Raw genomic sequence first — 15,859 nt, forward strand, 5'->3', positions numbered from 1 at the left:
ACCACCACAAGGCTCTCCAGTCAACCCTTGAACCCATTCCTTCAAAAGGAAGAAAGAATACAAGAGAGTCTGGCTCTCACCTGTGGAGGCCTTGAGGGTCTCATTGGTGCTTCTGATTCCATCGTATTCTACCCACACGGAAAATTCATATGAGAAAGCCGGAACAAGACCATCTACCGTTAATATGGTGTCTGTGGTGTTTTCAATTTTATATATGGTATCATCTCCATGGCACTGAACCCAGTAGGTCAGGTTCTCAGGGTCAGTAACGTTTGGGGCCTCCCAGCTCAGGGTGATGGAGCTGTTGGTCTGAGTTTCCACACTCAGGTTTCTTACTGGGTTTGGAGCTGAAAACAAGGGCAGAAGGGAGAAACATTTGTTTACTCAACCTGTGAAACCAGAGTGAGTTGTGACAACAATACAATCTCATCCCTTGGGGGACTGAGGCAGGAGGACTTCATAAGTTCAAAGACAGCCTGGGCTTCATAGTGAATTCCAGGCCGGGAATATGGACTCATATCCACACATGAGAATGCACACAAAAGCACGGATATATGACAGCAAGGAATAGATTAAGATAAAGAAAAAGAAATGAATTAGATAATGAACCACAGAGGAAGACAGCTGAGAATAAGCTCTGCCTAAACACACACACATTCTCACACACACATTCACAGAGTCCTGAATCAGCCGGTGTAGTGGCTTGTGCCTTTATTACCAGCGCATGGAAGGTAGTCAGTTTGAGATCAGCCAGGTCTACACACTGACTTACAAGACCATCTGTGCTACCCAGAGAAACTCTGTCTTGAAAAACAAAATAATAGACAAATAAAGAGATAGATTGATAGATCAAAAGATGAAGAAATAGGTAAATAGACAAATATAAATAAAATAATAATAATAATAATAATAATGAGCCAGGATGTACACGTGCAGGAGCCCACAGAGCTCCAGGGACAAGTGGGGGCCAGTGCATGGACTGGTACCAGGGACCGTCATGGCTCCTCATCCTTGGTCATAGAAGCTGCTGTTTGTAGGGGATGGTGGTTAACACAGAGATTCAGGGAAGGCTTAGTGGTTGAAGAGGTATCTGTCAGCACCTCCTAGGCTCACAGATCATCGGGGAAAGAGGTGAACAGAATGTAAGAACCAGAAGACAGAGAGGAAGTGTGCATTGCTGTCTGGGGATGACGAGGCTGTAGTACAAATGAACCCCAGCAGCTGTGCTTGTAGGTATGAAGCCTACACAAGATTAAAGCTCTAAGTACTCAGCCATAAATGGAGGTGGCCCTCATGAGACCTTACAGTCCTGGAATGCTGACTGAGAGGAATCCACTGTCTTCAGTGACAGGCACCTCAGTAGGGAACTCCATACCCACACCCAGGTCACAAAATAAAAACAAAAGGCAATGCAGTTTTTCTTCAGATCGCCTGTCCTTAAATTGTTCTGGGTTGGGGATCTAAGTAGGGACCAATGGGAGGATCAGTGTTCCCGGTTCTCACATTTATGTAGGTCATGGACCCCGTGATAGGTTGGAGTGGCTGACAGCAATAGGAAGTCCAATAGGGAGGTACAAGTTTTGTGTGATGGGTGAGCTCTTGGGAAGAGGCCAGTCACATGGCATGGAGATAGGAATAGTTTACTATGAAATTAGGCATGCCGGTGTCATGCTCCCTTTATGCTCATAATATAAAGAAAGGGTCCTCTTGGACCCACTGGGTCACAGAACTATGAGGGTCAATGTCACCTGTGTCCAGGTTCCTCTGTTTAAGGTGGCTGATGAACCCCAGATTTTCACTTGTTTGTGTTTTAGTCTAGTTTAGTTTGTTCGCAGATTCTGCCACCTTCTGTGTTCTCTCTCTCTCTCTCTCTCTCTCTCTCTCTCTCTCTCTCTCTCTCTCTTTCTCTCTTGACACGGTTACTCTGTGTTGCTCTGACTGTTCAGAAACTCACTCTGTAGAGCAGGCCAAACTCAGACTCAAAGAGATCTGCCTGGCTCTGAGCGCAAATGCTGGGATTAAAGGTGTGCGCCACCACCACCAGGCTCTATGATCACCCCAAAACATGTCCCTTCAAAAGGAAGAAAGAATACAAGAGAGTCTGGCTCTCACCTGTGGAGGCCTTGAGGGTCTCATTGGTGCTTCTGATTCCATCGTATTCTACCCACACGGAAAATTCATATGAGAAAGCCGGAACAAGACCATCTACCGTTAATATGGTGTCTGTGGTGTTTTCAATTTTATATATGGTATCATCTCCATGGCACTGAACCCAGTAGGTCAGGTTCTCAGGGTCAGTAACGTTTGGTTCCTCCCAGCTCAGGGTGATGGAGCTGTTGGTCTGAGTTTCCACACTCAGGTTTCTTACTGGGTTTGGAGCTGAAAACAAGGGCAGAAGGGAGAAACATTTGTTTACTCAACCTGTGAAACCAGAGTGAGTTGTGACAACAATACAATCTCATCCCTTGGGGGACTGAGGCAGGAGGACTTCATAAGTTCAAAGACAGCCTGGGCTTCATAGTGAATTCCAGGCCGGGAATATGGACTCATATCCACACATGAGAATGCACACAAAAGCACGGATATATGACAGCAAGGAATAGATTAAGATAAAGAAAAAGAAATGAATTAGATAATGAACCACAGAGGAAGACAGCTGAGAATAAGCTCTGCCTACACACACACACATTCTCACACACACATTCACAGAGTCCTGAATCAGCCGGTGTAGTGGCTTGTGCCTTTATTACCAGCATGTTGAGGCAGTCAGTTTGAGATCAACCAGGTCTACACACTGACTTACAAGCCCATCTGTGCTACCCACAGAAACTCTGACTTGAAAAGCAAAATAATAAACAAGTAAAGAGATAGATTGATAGATCGAAAAATAAAGAGATAGGTAGATAGATAAAATATAAATAAATAAATCAAAATAATAATGAGCCAGGATGTGCATGTGCAGAAGCCCACCGATCGCCAGGAACAAGTGGGTGCCGGTGAATGGACTGGTACCAGAGACCTTCATGGCTCCTCATCATTGGTCATAGAAGCTGCTGTCTGTAGGGGATGGTGGTTAACACAGAGATTCAGGGATGGCTTAGTGGTTGAAGACATATCTGTCAACACCACCAGGGCTCAGAGATCATCATGGAAAAGGGGTGAACAGAATGTAAAAACCGGAAGACAGAGAGGAGGTGTGCCTTGCTGTCTGGGGATGACATGGCTGTAGTACAAATGAACCCAACAGCTGTACTTGTAGGTATGAAGCCTACACAAGATTAAAGCCCTAAGTACTCAGCAATAAACGGAGGAGTCCCTTATGAGACCTTACAGTCCAGGGTTGCTGATTGAGAAGAAGCCACTGTCTTCAGTGACACAGCCACCTCAGTCGGTAACTCAACACCCACACCCAGGTCAGAAAATAAAAACAAAAACCAATGCAGTTGTTCCTCAGGTCGCCTGTCCTTAAATTGCTCTGGGTTGGGGCTCTAAGTAGGGCCCAATGGGAAGGTCAACTGATCCTGGTCCTCACATTTATGTGGGTCATGAGCCCCGTTGTAGGGTGGGATGGCTGAGAACAATAGGAAGTCCAATAAGGAGGTACAAGTTTTGTGTGATGGGTGAGCTCTTGGGAAGAGGCCAGTCACATGGCATGGAGATAGGAATAGTTTACTATGAAATTAGGCATGCCGGTGTCGTGCTCCCTTTATGCTCATAATATAAAGAAAGGGTCCTCTTGGACCCACTGGGTCACAGAACTATGAGGGTCAATGTCACCTGTGTCCAGGTTCCTCTGTTTAAGGTGGGTGATAAACCCCAGATTTTCACTTGTTTGTGTTTCAGTCTAGTTCTGTTTGATTATGGAATCTGCCACCTCTGTCCTCTCTCTCCCCTTCTCCCTCTACCTCTTCCTCCCTCCCTCCCTCTCCCTGCCCTCTCTCTTTCTCTCTCTCAACATGGTTACTCCTGTGTTCCTCTGACTGTTCAGAAACTCACTATGTAGAGCAGGCCGACCTCAGAGTCAAAGAGATCTGCCTGGCTCCAAGTGCAAGGGCTGAGATTAAAGGTGTGCTCCACCACTACCAGGCTCTCTGGTCACCCCTTTAAACACATCCCTTCAAAAGGAAGAAAGAATACAAGAGAGTCTGGCTCTCACCTGTGGTGGCATTGATGGTCTCCGTGGTGCTATTGGTTCCATCTTTTTCTACCCACACTACAAATTTGTATAAGGAAGCCGGAGCCAGTCCATCTACCGTTAAACTGGTTTCTGTTGTGTTTTCAGTTTTATATATGTTATCATCTTTATGGCACAGAACCCAGTAGTTCAGGTTTCCAGAGTCAGTATCGTTTGGGGCCTCCCACTTCAGGGTGATGGAGCTGTTGGTCTGGTCCTCTGCCTTCAGGTTACTCACTCCATTTAGAGCTGAAAATTGGAGTGTGGCTTTCAGATTAAAAAAGCATAGATCAAACATTTTTCCTCCTCCTATCACCCTGTACCTCCCTCCTCCCCTAATTTAGAAACTACCCTTGTCCTCAGCCCACTAGGGTCCATCTGAGTCAAAGGATTTCTGTCTTGGCAAGGACAACGATTAAAGGTAGGAATTTACTCACCAGCCGCCCGGGGCACAGCACAGCTATACAGACCCTAGAGGGATCCAGGTAGGAAGAAGTTAGCTGAGCTAGGTGAGACTGGGGAGGTGGGGCTGACAGGCTGCTGGAGACTGTCCTGATCTCTGCCCCCAACCTTTCCTTCCACCTGACCAAGGAGAGGAATGTGGGGACAGGGTGTGGTAAGGGCACCCCAACAGTGGTGCTGTTGGTTAGGAAGCTGGTCACCCACGGCAGAGGTGGAGCTCCAGGGAAGCAGGAACAGAGGCTGCTTCCCAGATAAGGGCAAAAGACACTGTGAGTACTTTCACTTTCTGAAAAATATAAGCAGAGGCCCTGGGGAAGGGCGCCCAGGGACCAAGAGGGACGACTAGAGGAAAACAAAAATGAACTCTGGAGACAGACTGTGGGCAGAGGGAGGTAGATCCGAGCTTGGTCACCGTGGATCTCTGGGTGTGGAGGAGGGCGGGTAGGCTCTGGGCTTCTGAATCTGAGGAGGAGGGCTGGGCTGTGTGTGCGAACAGCCTGATCCCATGTTCACTGTCATACCAGACCCTAAAACATCCAGTATGGTCAGATTTGTCTATATTCCTCCAATCTCAGCGCTTTCTTCCCTCTCCCGCTAAAGACCATCCCCTGCTTCTTCAAGGCCCTGGCTGAGGGCCCTTCCTCCACATCTCTGGGAATGTAGATTCTAGCCCCTTCCTATGCCTCCCTCCCTCCCTTGGCCCCGAGCTCAGTCCTGAGCACGAAAGAACTTACCAGTAGCACCAAGCTCCCCCAGACCCCCAGGTTCCCACCAGCTCTGGCCATGTGTCCCGATACTGTGCAGGGAACACAGGAATCCTAGGTCTGGAACCTCTACCTGTTGGACTTTAAACCTAAGACTTTTTCTTTTGCCAGCCCATTGGTGAGGCCAGAGGCTAACACTGGAATGGGTGGAGGAGGAAGTAGAAGCTCTAAGCTTGAGAGCCCAGCTGGGCCCTGCCCTGTCCCTCACCCTCCTTCCTTTCCTTCCCAATCCCCCACACCAACAGACATCCTGGGCATCTTCTCTTTGGCCCTATCTGGAATGCTCAGGGCTCAGCTCCCCCAATTTTGTGCCACAAAAGCTTCTTCTCCTCTCAGCTGCCTTCAGAGCCCCTAGATAAACAGAGGTCGGCTCCCACTGTGTGTGAATGCACCATGCAGATTTCAAAGGCACAAATGCCCATCTGACTGTCCTCTCTTGGTGGATGGAACACATCACAGCCATCCCGAAGCCAGGTGTGGTGACTCACACCTGTAATCCCAGCTTGAGAAGGGAAGCTAGGGCAGGGTTATTGTAAATTACAAGCAAGTCAGGACTACACACATACAAGCACATATACATTTACACACATATAGCCACAAATACATATAAATAGGTACCCACATATATACATAAGCATGAGTACATACCCATATGTACACACACATATTCCACACACATATATACACATAAACATACACATTTTCACACATATGCACATAGACATAGACACACACATCCATCCACACATACATACATATACATATGCATATATATGCATGTATACATACCCATATGTACACAAACATATTTCACACACATTTATACATGTAAATGCATAGGCATATACACACATACCCCCCACACACACACACCAATGAACGACTAGCCTGGAGGCTGTCTCTCATGTCCCATTGAAGAGCTTATGCCTGACACAGTCTCTGGATTCCGTGTCCTCTTCCTGCCTCCCACAGACCTTTGCAACTCTCTCAGGTGAGCCCTGCATGTCCCTCATGCCCTGACCTTTCTATATGATGTCTCCACCACAGCGCATCCTCCCCCTGCCCTCCAGCAGGCTCACTCCGGTGCCCCCACTGAGCTCTGACTCAGAAGCAGTCCACACCAGGAAGCCCTGAGCTGCATCCATCCTGGCAGACTATCTACATTTGCATATTTCCCTCCAATGGCCTTTCTGTGACCTTAGTGTGACTTCAATCCATGGTGACTCAGATTTCTCCTCTATGAAAAATGGTCACAGCCACTTGTAAACAAGCCACGAAGAATTAGCGAAATGGTTGTCTGGAAAAAAATCTCACCACAAAGGGTGTGGTTTTGCATACTTATCCCTGTGCCCAAGAAGCTGAGCTGGGAGGATGGTATGCTCCATATCAAAGCAAGGTGTGTAATCACATCTGTCATCCCAGCATTGAGGAAGATCAAGGGTCAGAGAGACTAGCATGAGCTACATAGGATCCTGTCTTTATACCCCAGGCTGGTCTGAAACTCCCCATGACCTTCAACTCCTGATCTGCTCTTCCCAGGTCCACCTCCAAAGAGCTGGGACTATAATCATCTCCAGGATACTTATTCAGTACTAGTGATCAAAGCCAGGGCCTTGTACATGTTATGCAAGCAAATCATCAACTGGTTCCATTCCCTGATACAATTTGTATTTCATTTGTTTTTTGAGGCAGAGTCTCTCTACGTAGCTCTGTCTGGTCAGGATCTTGCTATGTAGATCAGACTGGCCTCGAACTCACGGAGTTCTACACTCACCTCGACGTCAGTGGTTGTTCCCCAGAGTGTTGAGAATGACGGCATGCCACACCACACCTGCCTGTTTTATTCTTGGGATAGCGTCTCAGGTAGCCTGGGATGGATTGAACTCACTACGTAGCAGAAGCTCTTGTCCACCTGACTGACTTCCCCCAAATGCCATTGTGTCTTTTGTCTCCCTGTCTAGAAGGCTCACACTTGTCCACTATGCCTCTCCCTCTCAAGCGCTGGAAGACACTGTTTGTGTCTTCCAGCAGGAGGTAAAGGTCACAGGGTGGCGTCATCTACTATGACATATTGATCACAATAAGTGTTTGACCTTCTTATCACTTCCCATAACCTCTCTCAGTTATAGAGCAGAGTTACAGGGGAAGGGTGGGGAGAGAACTAGCATTTATTGCCCCATCCTGAAACCATCTCAGCCTTGGACAGTGTTCCTGAGTCAGAGAGGAGGAAGCAGGCCTCAAAGGGGACATAATGCAAGGGCTACACTTTGACCTCCAGGAAAGACTTCACTTTACAAGATTCCAGGCTTCACCCCTGCGACATCTCAACCCCCTAACACTGCACCCTACCCTACCTCAGCCCCCCCTTCCACCGCACCCCTACCCCATCTCAGCCCCCCTTCCACCACACCCTTACCCCATCTCAGCCCCCCTTCCACCACACCCCTACCCCATCTCAGCCCCCCTTCCACCGCACCTCTACCCCATCTCAGCCCCCCTTCCACCACACCCCTACCCCATCTCAGCCCCCCTTCCACCGCACCCCTATCCCATCTCAGCCTCCCTTCCACTGCACCCCTACCCCACCTCAGCCCCCCTCCCACCTCATTCCTTCCCCATCCTGAATCTCCTCCCACCTCACTCCTACCCTATCTCAAATCCCCTCCCACTCCCACCCTATCCCATCCCAGTTCCCCTCTCTTCCACCCACACCTCCTAGGATGTGAGGATGCAGTTATCTGAACCCCTCAGGGCCTTCCTGAATGTTCCACCATTAGAATCATAGGGAATTTTAGTTTGGTTACTTTGGTGGGGTCTGGTTGAAAACTTTCGCTACAAAGTGGATATGGTGGCACATACCTGTAATCCCAGCCCTTGAGAGGCAGAAACCCTGTCCGAGGTCAGCATGATCTACACAGTAGAGTTTAGGGCCAACCTCAATTACATAGAGGCCTCTGCCTTAGGAAAAAAGGAGGGCCAGACATGGTGGCACATGCCCTTAATCCTAGCAGAGGCAGGTGAGAACAGCCTGGTGGACACAGCCAGTCCCAGGGCAGCTAGGGCTATACGATGAGGACTTGTCACAAAAAATACAAAATGAATATTAGGTATTGCAGTACATCATAGCCTACAGCTGTACTCTGAGAGCCAGGAGACAGAGGGCTTGAGTCTTGTCCCAAAAAAATTATTTTTCACTACCTAGGAACATGGCATGTGTTTGATATACACGCGTATAATGGTGCACATGCCCATGAACAGAAACACAGAGGGCAAAGGTCAACACTGGATGTTTTCCTCTATTGCTATTGCTCTCTACCTTATTTTTTTCAGAACAGGGTCTTTCACTGTACCTGGATTTCATGGACTAGCTAAATAGGCTGGTCAGTGAGCTCCCAGGACCCTCTTTCTTCTCCCCTGCCCTCAGGTGCCTTTATATAACACTTTACCCACTGAGCCATTTCACCAGCCCTACCTAGGTATTTACAGATAATAAACATTTTCTGCAGTACCGGGAATCACACCCAGGGGTTTGGGGTTTGAATATGCTAGGCTACACACATGCGTGCGCACACAAACCTCTCTCTCTCTCTCTCTCTCTCTCTCTCTCTCTCTCTCTCTCTCTCTCTCTCTCTCTCTCACTCTCTCTCTCTCTCTCTGATTTTTTAAGACAAGGTTTCTCTGTGTGACAGCCCTGGCCATCCTGGAACTTGCTCTGTAGACCAGACTGGCCTCAAACTCACAGAGATCTGCCTGCCTCTGGCTCCTGAGTGTTGGCATTAAAGGTGTGTACTACCACGCCCAGACACACATCTTCTCTAGTGTTGTCTACATCCCCCTGGCTTCTGGATGACTAGTGGAGCAGGTGTCCTGCAGGGCAAACACATCTTAAATAAGACATATAGGGTTTTCCTTTTCTTCCTTGACCCTTCAGAGCAGAATACATTCCCACCCACACCCCCACTCCCACCCATACCCTGTTACTGAAGGGAATGCAAGCTTACTTTTCTATTACTGTGAAGAGACGCTATGACCAAGGCCACTTATAGAAGAAAGACTTTATCTGGGGCTTGCAGTGCCAGAAGGTGAGTCCATGACTATCACGGCAGGGAGTATGGAGGCAGGCAAGCCAGCAAGCAGGCATGGTGATGAAGCAAAGCAATTCTCATCAGACATGGTGATTCAGGTTTGTCATCCCAGAACTTGGGAGGCTAAGGTAGAAGGACCACTGTGAGATGAAGGGTAGCTGGGCTATAGGGCGAGGCCATCTGAAGTAACACATACATACATACAAACATACAACCACACACTGCTGTCTCTCGATGACAGGTATCTGTGAGTAACCAAATGGAGTGGCAGCTCAGTACCTGGAAAAAGGTCAATGAGGTACCAACACAACCACCCACACGGGCTCACAGCTTCGGTTTCCAGCTCCCAGAGAGTTTCAGACATGGATGCCTCCATCTGGGGCGGGTACCCTTCAGGGGCTTGCTGATGCCTCCATCTGGGGCAGGTACCCTTCAGGGGCTTACTGATGCCTCCATCTGGAGCATGTTCCCTTCAGGGGACTTACCGATGCCTCCATCTGGGGCATGTTCCCTTCGGGGGCTTACTGACACCAATCAAAGCCTAAGCAGTGAACCTCCACCTCACTTCTGCTAGAGGCCAACTCTCAATGCCCTGAAACATTCAGGAAAAAGGAATTACAGTTACTAGACCCTCACTCTGATTCAATATTAACCATGGTGGGGAACACAAAAGGTCACTGTGAAGGCTGGATAGATGGCTCAGCACTTGTTGCTGTTGCAAGAAGACCCAGGTTCTAGTCACAGCACCCACATGGAGGCTCACAACCATCTGCAACTCCAGTTCCAGGGTATCTACCTCCCTCTTCTGGTCTCTGTGGGTACTGCATGCACATGCCGCACGACACGCATGCAGAAGAAACAGCCATACGAATAAATTAAAAAATAATTTAATTTAGGCCGGGCGGTGGTGGCGCACGCCTTTAATCCCAGCACTCGGGAGGCAGAGGCAGGCGGATCTCTGAGTTCGAGGCCAGCCTGGTCTACAAGAGCTAGCTCCAGGACAGGCTCTAGAAACTACAGGGAAACCCTGTCTCGAAAAACCAAAAAAAAAAAATTAATTTAAAAGGTCACTGTATCTCCAGGTCTGGCTAAGACCCAATGTATTGTTAGTTAATTTTTTCCACACTGTTACTAAAATACCTAACAGAAGCAATTTAACAAGGTGCTTTGGCCTCATAGCTAGAGAAGGTACAGACCATATCCAGGAAGACATGATAGTGGAAGATATGCTCACATATCTGAGATCAGGAAGTTGAACCCTCAAGGCTGGCTTTCCAGCAACCCACTCAGCCTTCTGAAGGTCCCCAAACAGTACTAATTATTGAATCAAGAGTGGACAGATGCCCCATGTGTTTCTTGCTCTTAGATATAGACAGTCTTTTCTGTCCTGCCAACCAGTTCCCAAATAATCACACAGAGACTTATTATTATAAATGTGTGACTAATAGCTCAGGCTTATTACTAACTAACTCTTACATTTTAAATTAATCCATATTTCTTATCTACTTTCTGCCAGATGACTTGGTACCTTTTCTCAGTATGGCAAGTTCATCTCCTCTCCACATCTCCTTGAGACTCTTGAGGCTCCTCCCTTCTCCTTCAAGTTCTTTTTGTCTGCAAGTCCCACCTAACCTATACCTGCCCAGCTAGTGGCCAATCAGCCTCTTTATTAAACCAACCAAAGTGACATATTCACACAGTGTAAAGGAATATTCCACACTTAAGTCCTGCACAGGTCAATGAAAAGGGAAGCTTCATGACAGTAGGCATGACATTTGGCTTTCCCAATCTATAGTATGAGGGTTTGGGTGGTGGAATGTATCTCAGTTAGGGTTTTATTGATGTTAAGAGACACCAATACCACAGCTACTCTTATAAAGGAAATCATTTAAATGGGGTGGCTTACAGTTCAGAGGCTTAGTCCATTATCATCATGGCAGGACATGGTGGCATGCAAGCTGATAATGTGGGATTCCCCTCTGTATGCTATGAATACAGAGATATAATGCAGATAAATAAGCTGTTTGACCTATAACAGGGCAGAATATAGCTAGGCAGGAAAATGACATGTAGCTGCCTAAGAAACAAGAGGTAACAAACCATGAGTCTCATAATAAAATATAAAATAATAGAAATGGGTTGATTTAAGATGTCTAAGAATACGCCTGAGCCATGGGTCAAATGGTGTTGGAATTAATATAGTTTCTGTGTGATTGTTTGGGTCTGCGCAGTTAGAAAACAAAATCACAGTCTCCATTTACAAGATAGAGTCTCTCTGTATAGCCTTGTCTGTTCTGGAACTAGACTAGCTCTGTAGACCAGGTTGGCCTCAAAATCAAAGGTCCACCTGCTTCTTCCTCCCAAGTGCTGGGATTAAAGGTGTGAACCACCACTGTAGGCTCCAGTTTAGTTTTTGATTCACGTACTCAGGCTGGCCTCAAGCCCACTTTGAGGCTGAGAGTGACCTTGAATTCCTAATTTTTCTGCCCTGTTTTAGTTACTTTTCTATTGTTGCGAGAAGACACCATGGCCAAGGCAACTTATAGAAGAAAGAGTTTATTGGGGCTTACACTACAGAGAGTGAGTCTATGACCACTGTGGTGGGGAGCATGGCAGCAGGCAGGCATGGCAATGGAGCAGCAGCTGACAGCTAACATCCTGATCAACAAACATGAGGTAGAGAGAGCTAACTGGGAATGACATGTGCTGTGGGATGGTATTTCTGTATGCTGTGATTATGTTTTATGATAAATAAAGCTGATTTGGCCTATAGCAAGGCAGAATATAGCTAGGCAGGAAAGCCAAACTGAGTACAGGGAAAAAGAAGGGTAGGATAGAAAGGACGCAAGTCAGCTGTCAGAGGAGCTAGACATGTTAGAGCACAGGTGAAGCCACGAGTCATGTGGCAATACAGAGATTAATAGAAATGGGTTCATTTAAAAGTAAGAGCTAGTTAGTAATAAGCCTGAGCTGTTTGGCCAAGTATTTTGTAAGTTAGTATTAAGCTTCTGTGTGATTATTAGAAACTGCACAGCCAGGAAACGAAAGTTCCTCCTCTATTTACAGACATGGGCTTCTAAAATCTCCAAGTCCATCCCTAATGACATATCCCCACCAACAAGCCACATTTCCTAATCCTTCCCAAACAGTTTACCAACTGGGGACCAGCTACTCAAATAAATGAGCCTATGGGGGCCATTCTGGATCAAACCATCATGCCCAATGCTCAGACTAAAAACGGTTATTTAGTGTAAATCACAGACTGATTGGTCAGCAACTGCACAAGCACAGGCATAACAAGAAAGCCCGTGTCACCGCTGAGTTTCTCTGCAGTGTGTGGCAGTGGGGCACAGGCACCCAGGAGAGCATGCAGGGACTTGAAGCTGCTCTGAGGCTTGTAATGAAAAAATATAAAGGACTGCGGCCAATCTGTCCTTTAAACAAGAAAGGCCGTTGTGCGAGAATTCTATATCCAAATGAACTGCTGGCTCTGTCCACAGGCCACAGCTGAGGTGGGCTGAGGGAGGAGGTGTGCCGAGCCGGGCACCAGGTAATGGAATAACCAGGCTAAGTAAGGATAAAACAATTATATTTTATTTATTATAAGGAGAAAACTCACGAAACAGGAAATGAGAAATCCAAGCACAGCAATGTCCCACGGGGAAATGTGCAGAGAGTGCGCACACAGAGGTGCACACCTTTATGCCTGGGTCCCAGAGACGCCACGCCTTAACTAAGGCCCATCTCTTAAAGATTATTGGTTAACAAGGCTTCACCACCTGCCCCCAAAGTGACACACTTCCTCCAACTAGGCCACACCTCTTAATAGTGCTAATCCCTTTGGGGTCATTTTCTTTCAAACCACCACGCCCTATCTCCCAAGTGCAGGGATTACAGGTAGGTGTATGCCACTGTGTTCAGCTTACATCAGTGTTGAAGATCAGACCCAGGGTTTTGTGCCTTCTTAGGTGGGCATCTACCAGCTGACTTACATCTATAGTCCTAACTTTCTCCTTTGGTGTACATGATTAATCTGTGCAGGGGGTGGTGGGCCTTGGGAAATGGAAGTGAAGACAGACACCTGTCTAGGGCGACACCTTCAGAGGCAGCTGGTATTCTCAGTATAGGGTTTTCTTTCCCAAATAATCCTGACCTTGGAATTTGGTATTTGACTAACAAACTGGAAAAATGCATTTTTACCTCAATTCCAATCATCCCAAATAGTTTTCTTCCATGCAACAGAGGCAAGATCCACAATGATTTTACTGAGGGTCTCCTGGGGATCTTGGTCATCCTGCCAACACACAAGACATCACAATGGTTGCCCTCACACTAAGGTAGTGATATATGTTTACAAGGACAGACACAACTTTCTAGCTTGTTTACTTATGCAATATTAGAAACTGAACCTAGGGCCTCCTGCATACAGACAAGCGCTGTAATATGAAGGCATACATGCCCAGTTCTTCACTGGTGAACTCTAGGCAAGATGCTCAACCACAGGCCTATATCCCCATCTCTCTTTTACTTGGTGTTTTTGTATTGAGGAAAGACCTCACTTCTTACCCCTGGCTGGCCTAGAACTCCCAATGTAGACCAGGCTGGCATTAAACTCACACAGATCCTGTTTCTGCTTCCTGAGTGATGGAATTAAAAGCATACGCTGTCACCACACTTGGTCCTTTTTTTTATTTTTAGATGGGTCTCATGTGACCCAGGCTGGCTTTGAAACTACTATGTAGTCAAATGTTGTGGGATAGCTGTATGCTATGTGAATGTACGTTGCTGTGATTGGTCTGACAGACAGCTGAACGGCCAATAGCTAGACAGAAATATAAGCGGGACCTCCAGGCAGAGGAAAGGGGAGGAGGAATCTAGGTGCTCGGGATAAGCAAGATGCAGGGAGGAAGCAAGGTGGACAGTTTGGAGATAAGGCTAAAAAGCCACGAGGCAAAATGTGGATTAATAGAAATGGGTTAGGTTATAAGAGCTAGTGGGACAAGCCTCCGCTAAGGCCAAGCTTACATAATTAATAATAAGTCTCTGTGTCACCGTATATGGGAGCTGACTGGTGGGACAGAGAAAGACTCATTACAGTCAAAGCCAGCCTTGAACTCCTGATCCTCCTGCCTCTACCCCCCAAATGCTGTGGTTACAGTCCTCTGTGGTTACATATCTCTCTTTTTACTTCTAACTCAGTTTTATATTCATTTCTTTCTCTCTTTTTGGAGGTAGGGGGTTGAAACAGGGTTTCTGTGTGTAGTCTTAGCTGTCCTGGAACTTGCTCTGCAGACCAGGCTGGCCTCGAACTCAGAGATTCACCTGCCTCTGCCTCCCAAGTGCTGGGATTAAGAGTGTGCCACCACTACCAGGCTTATATTTACTTCATGTGTGTGCATGTGTGTGTGCACGTGTGTGTGTGTGTGTGTGTACGTGCATGCAAGCATGCTGTGGTATATGTGTGGACATCAGAGAACCACTTGCAGTAGTCAGTTCATCTTCTACCATGTGGCTTGGTTCAGAGGATCCCTGAGCAGCAAATGCCTTTACCCACTGAGTCATCTTGCTGGCCCTCTTTTTGCCTTCTGAGACATAGTCTCATTTTAAGTTTCCCAAGCCATCCTAAAACTTGCCATTCCCTACCTATGCTTCCCAATTATCTGGGATCACAGACCTGCAACCTAGAAGCCTCATTAGAGCATAAAGGTTCTCAGTAAACGTTTGTTGACTGAATATACATACAAATGACTTCAGGCTCTGTTTGGATCTATTCTCTGACAATATCACCAGCTTCCTCTTCTAGTTTTACTCTGCCCACACTGAAGTCCCAGTGTGTATGTGTGTGTGTGTGTGTGTGAGAGAGAGAGAGAGAGAGAGAGAGAGAGAGAGAGAGAGAGAGACTTACATGTGTGTGTGCATATATTTGTATAGAGACCAGAGGGAAAATGTTGGGGTTATACATCAGGAACCATCAGCCTTGCTGAGACAGGGTCTCTCATTGTTTTAGAACTCACTGATTAGGCTGGACTGCCTGAGCAATCAGCCCCAGGGATTTAACAGTCTCTACTTCCCTTGTACTGTGCTTGCAAGTAATGAAGAGCCTGGCCTTTTTTATATGAATTCTGGAACTCAAACTGATCCTTACCCTTGAGAGGCAAGCAGCTAGCCACTGAGTCATCTCTCCAGGCCCACAGTTGGAACTTAAGTAGATCTCTTATTGCCGTTGTTGCTAACACTATCTATCGTTCCCTGCCCTTCATCAGAGTGAGAACGTTTTCTGGATAGAAACACCTGTCCACTCTGGAAAGTCCACAGACTCTCAGGAAAGGCCACCTAATCTGCACTTGGGATCCACATACCTTTTCCATGCCACA

General features: G+C 47.0%; 1 protein-coding gene across 10 annotated transcripts in view; it reads right to left on the bottom strand.

Annotated features, from left to right (window-relative positions):
- Window positions 1-15,859, bottom strand: part of LOC119820524 (lysoplasmalogenase-like) — a 62,165-nt gene that overhangs the window by 29,166 nt on the left and 17,140 nt on the right. For 7 of the 10 annotated variants that reach the window (XM_038338948.2, XM_038338955.2, XM_038338954.2 and 4 more), the window contains 5 exons: window positions 13,686-13,779; window positions 4,612-4,645; window positions 4,157-4,423; window positions 2,113-2,379; window positions 81-347 (listed from right to left, as the gene is read on the bottom strand). In XM_038338948.2, the coding sequence (XP_038194876.1) occupies window positions 81-347; window positions 2,113-2,379; window positions 4,157-4,423; window positions 4,612-4,645; window positions 13,686-13,779 (929 nt within the window). The remainder of the gene's footprint in view (window positions 1-80; window positions 348-2,112; window positions 2,380-4,156; window positions 4,424-4,611; window positions 4,646-13,685; window positions 13,780-15,859) is intronic. The other 3 variants (XM_038338950.2, XM_038338952.2, XM_038338953.2) reach the window with 2 other exon arrangements.

This window comes from Arvicola amphibius, chromosome 8 (assembly GCF_903992535.2).
Source record: "Arvicola amphibius chromosome 8, mArvAmp1.2, whole genome shotgun sequence".
In the NCBI taxonomy this organism is placed as follows: domain Eukaryota; kingdom Metazoa; phylum Chordata; class Mammalia; order Rodentia; family Cricetidae; genus Arvicola; species Arvicola amphibius.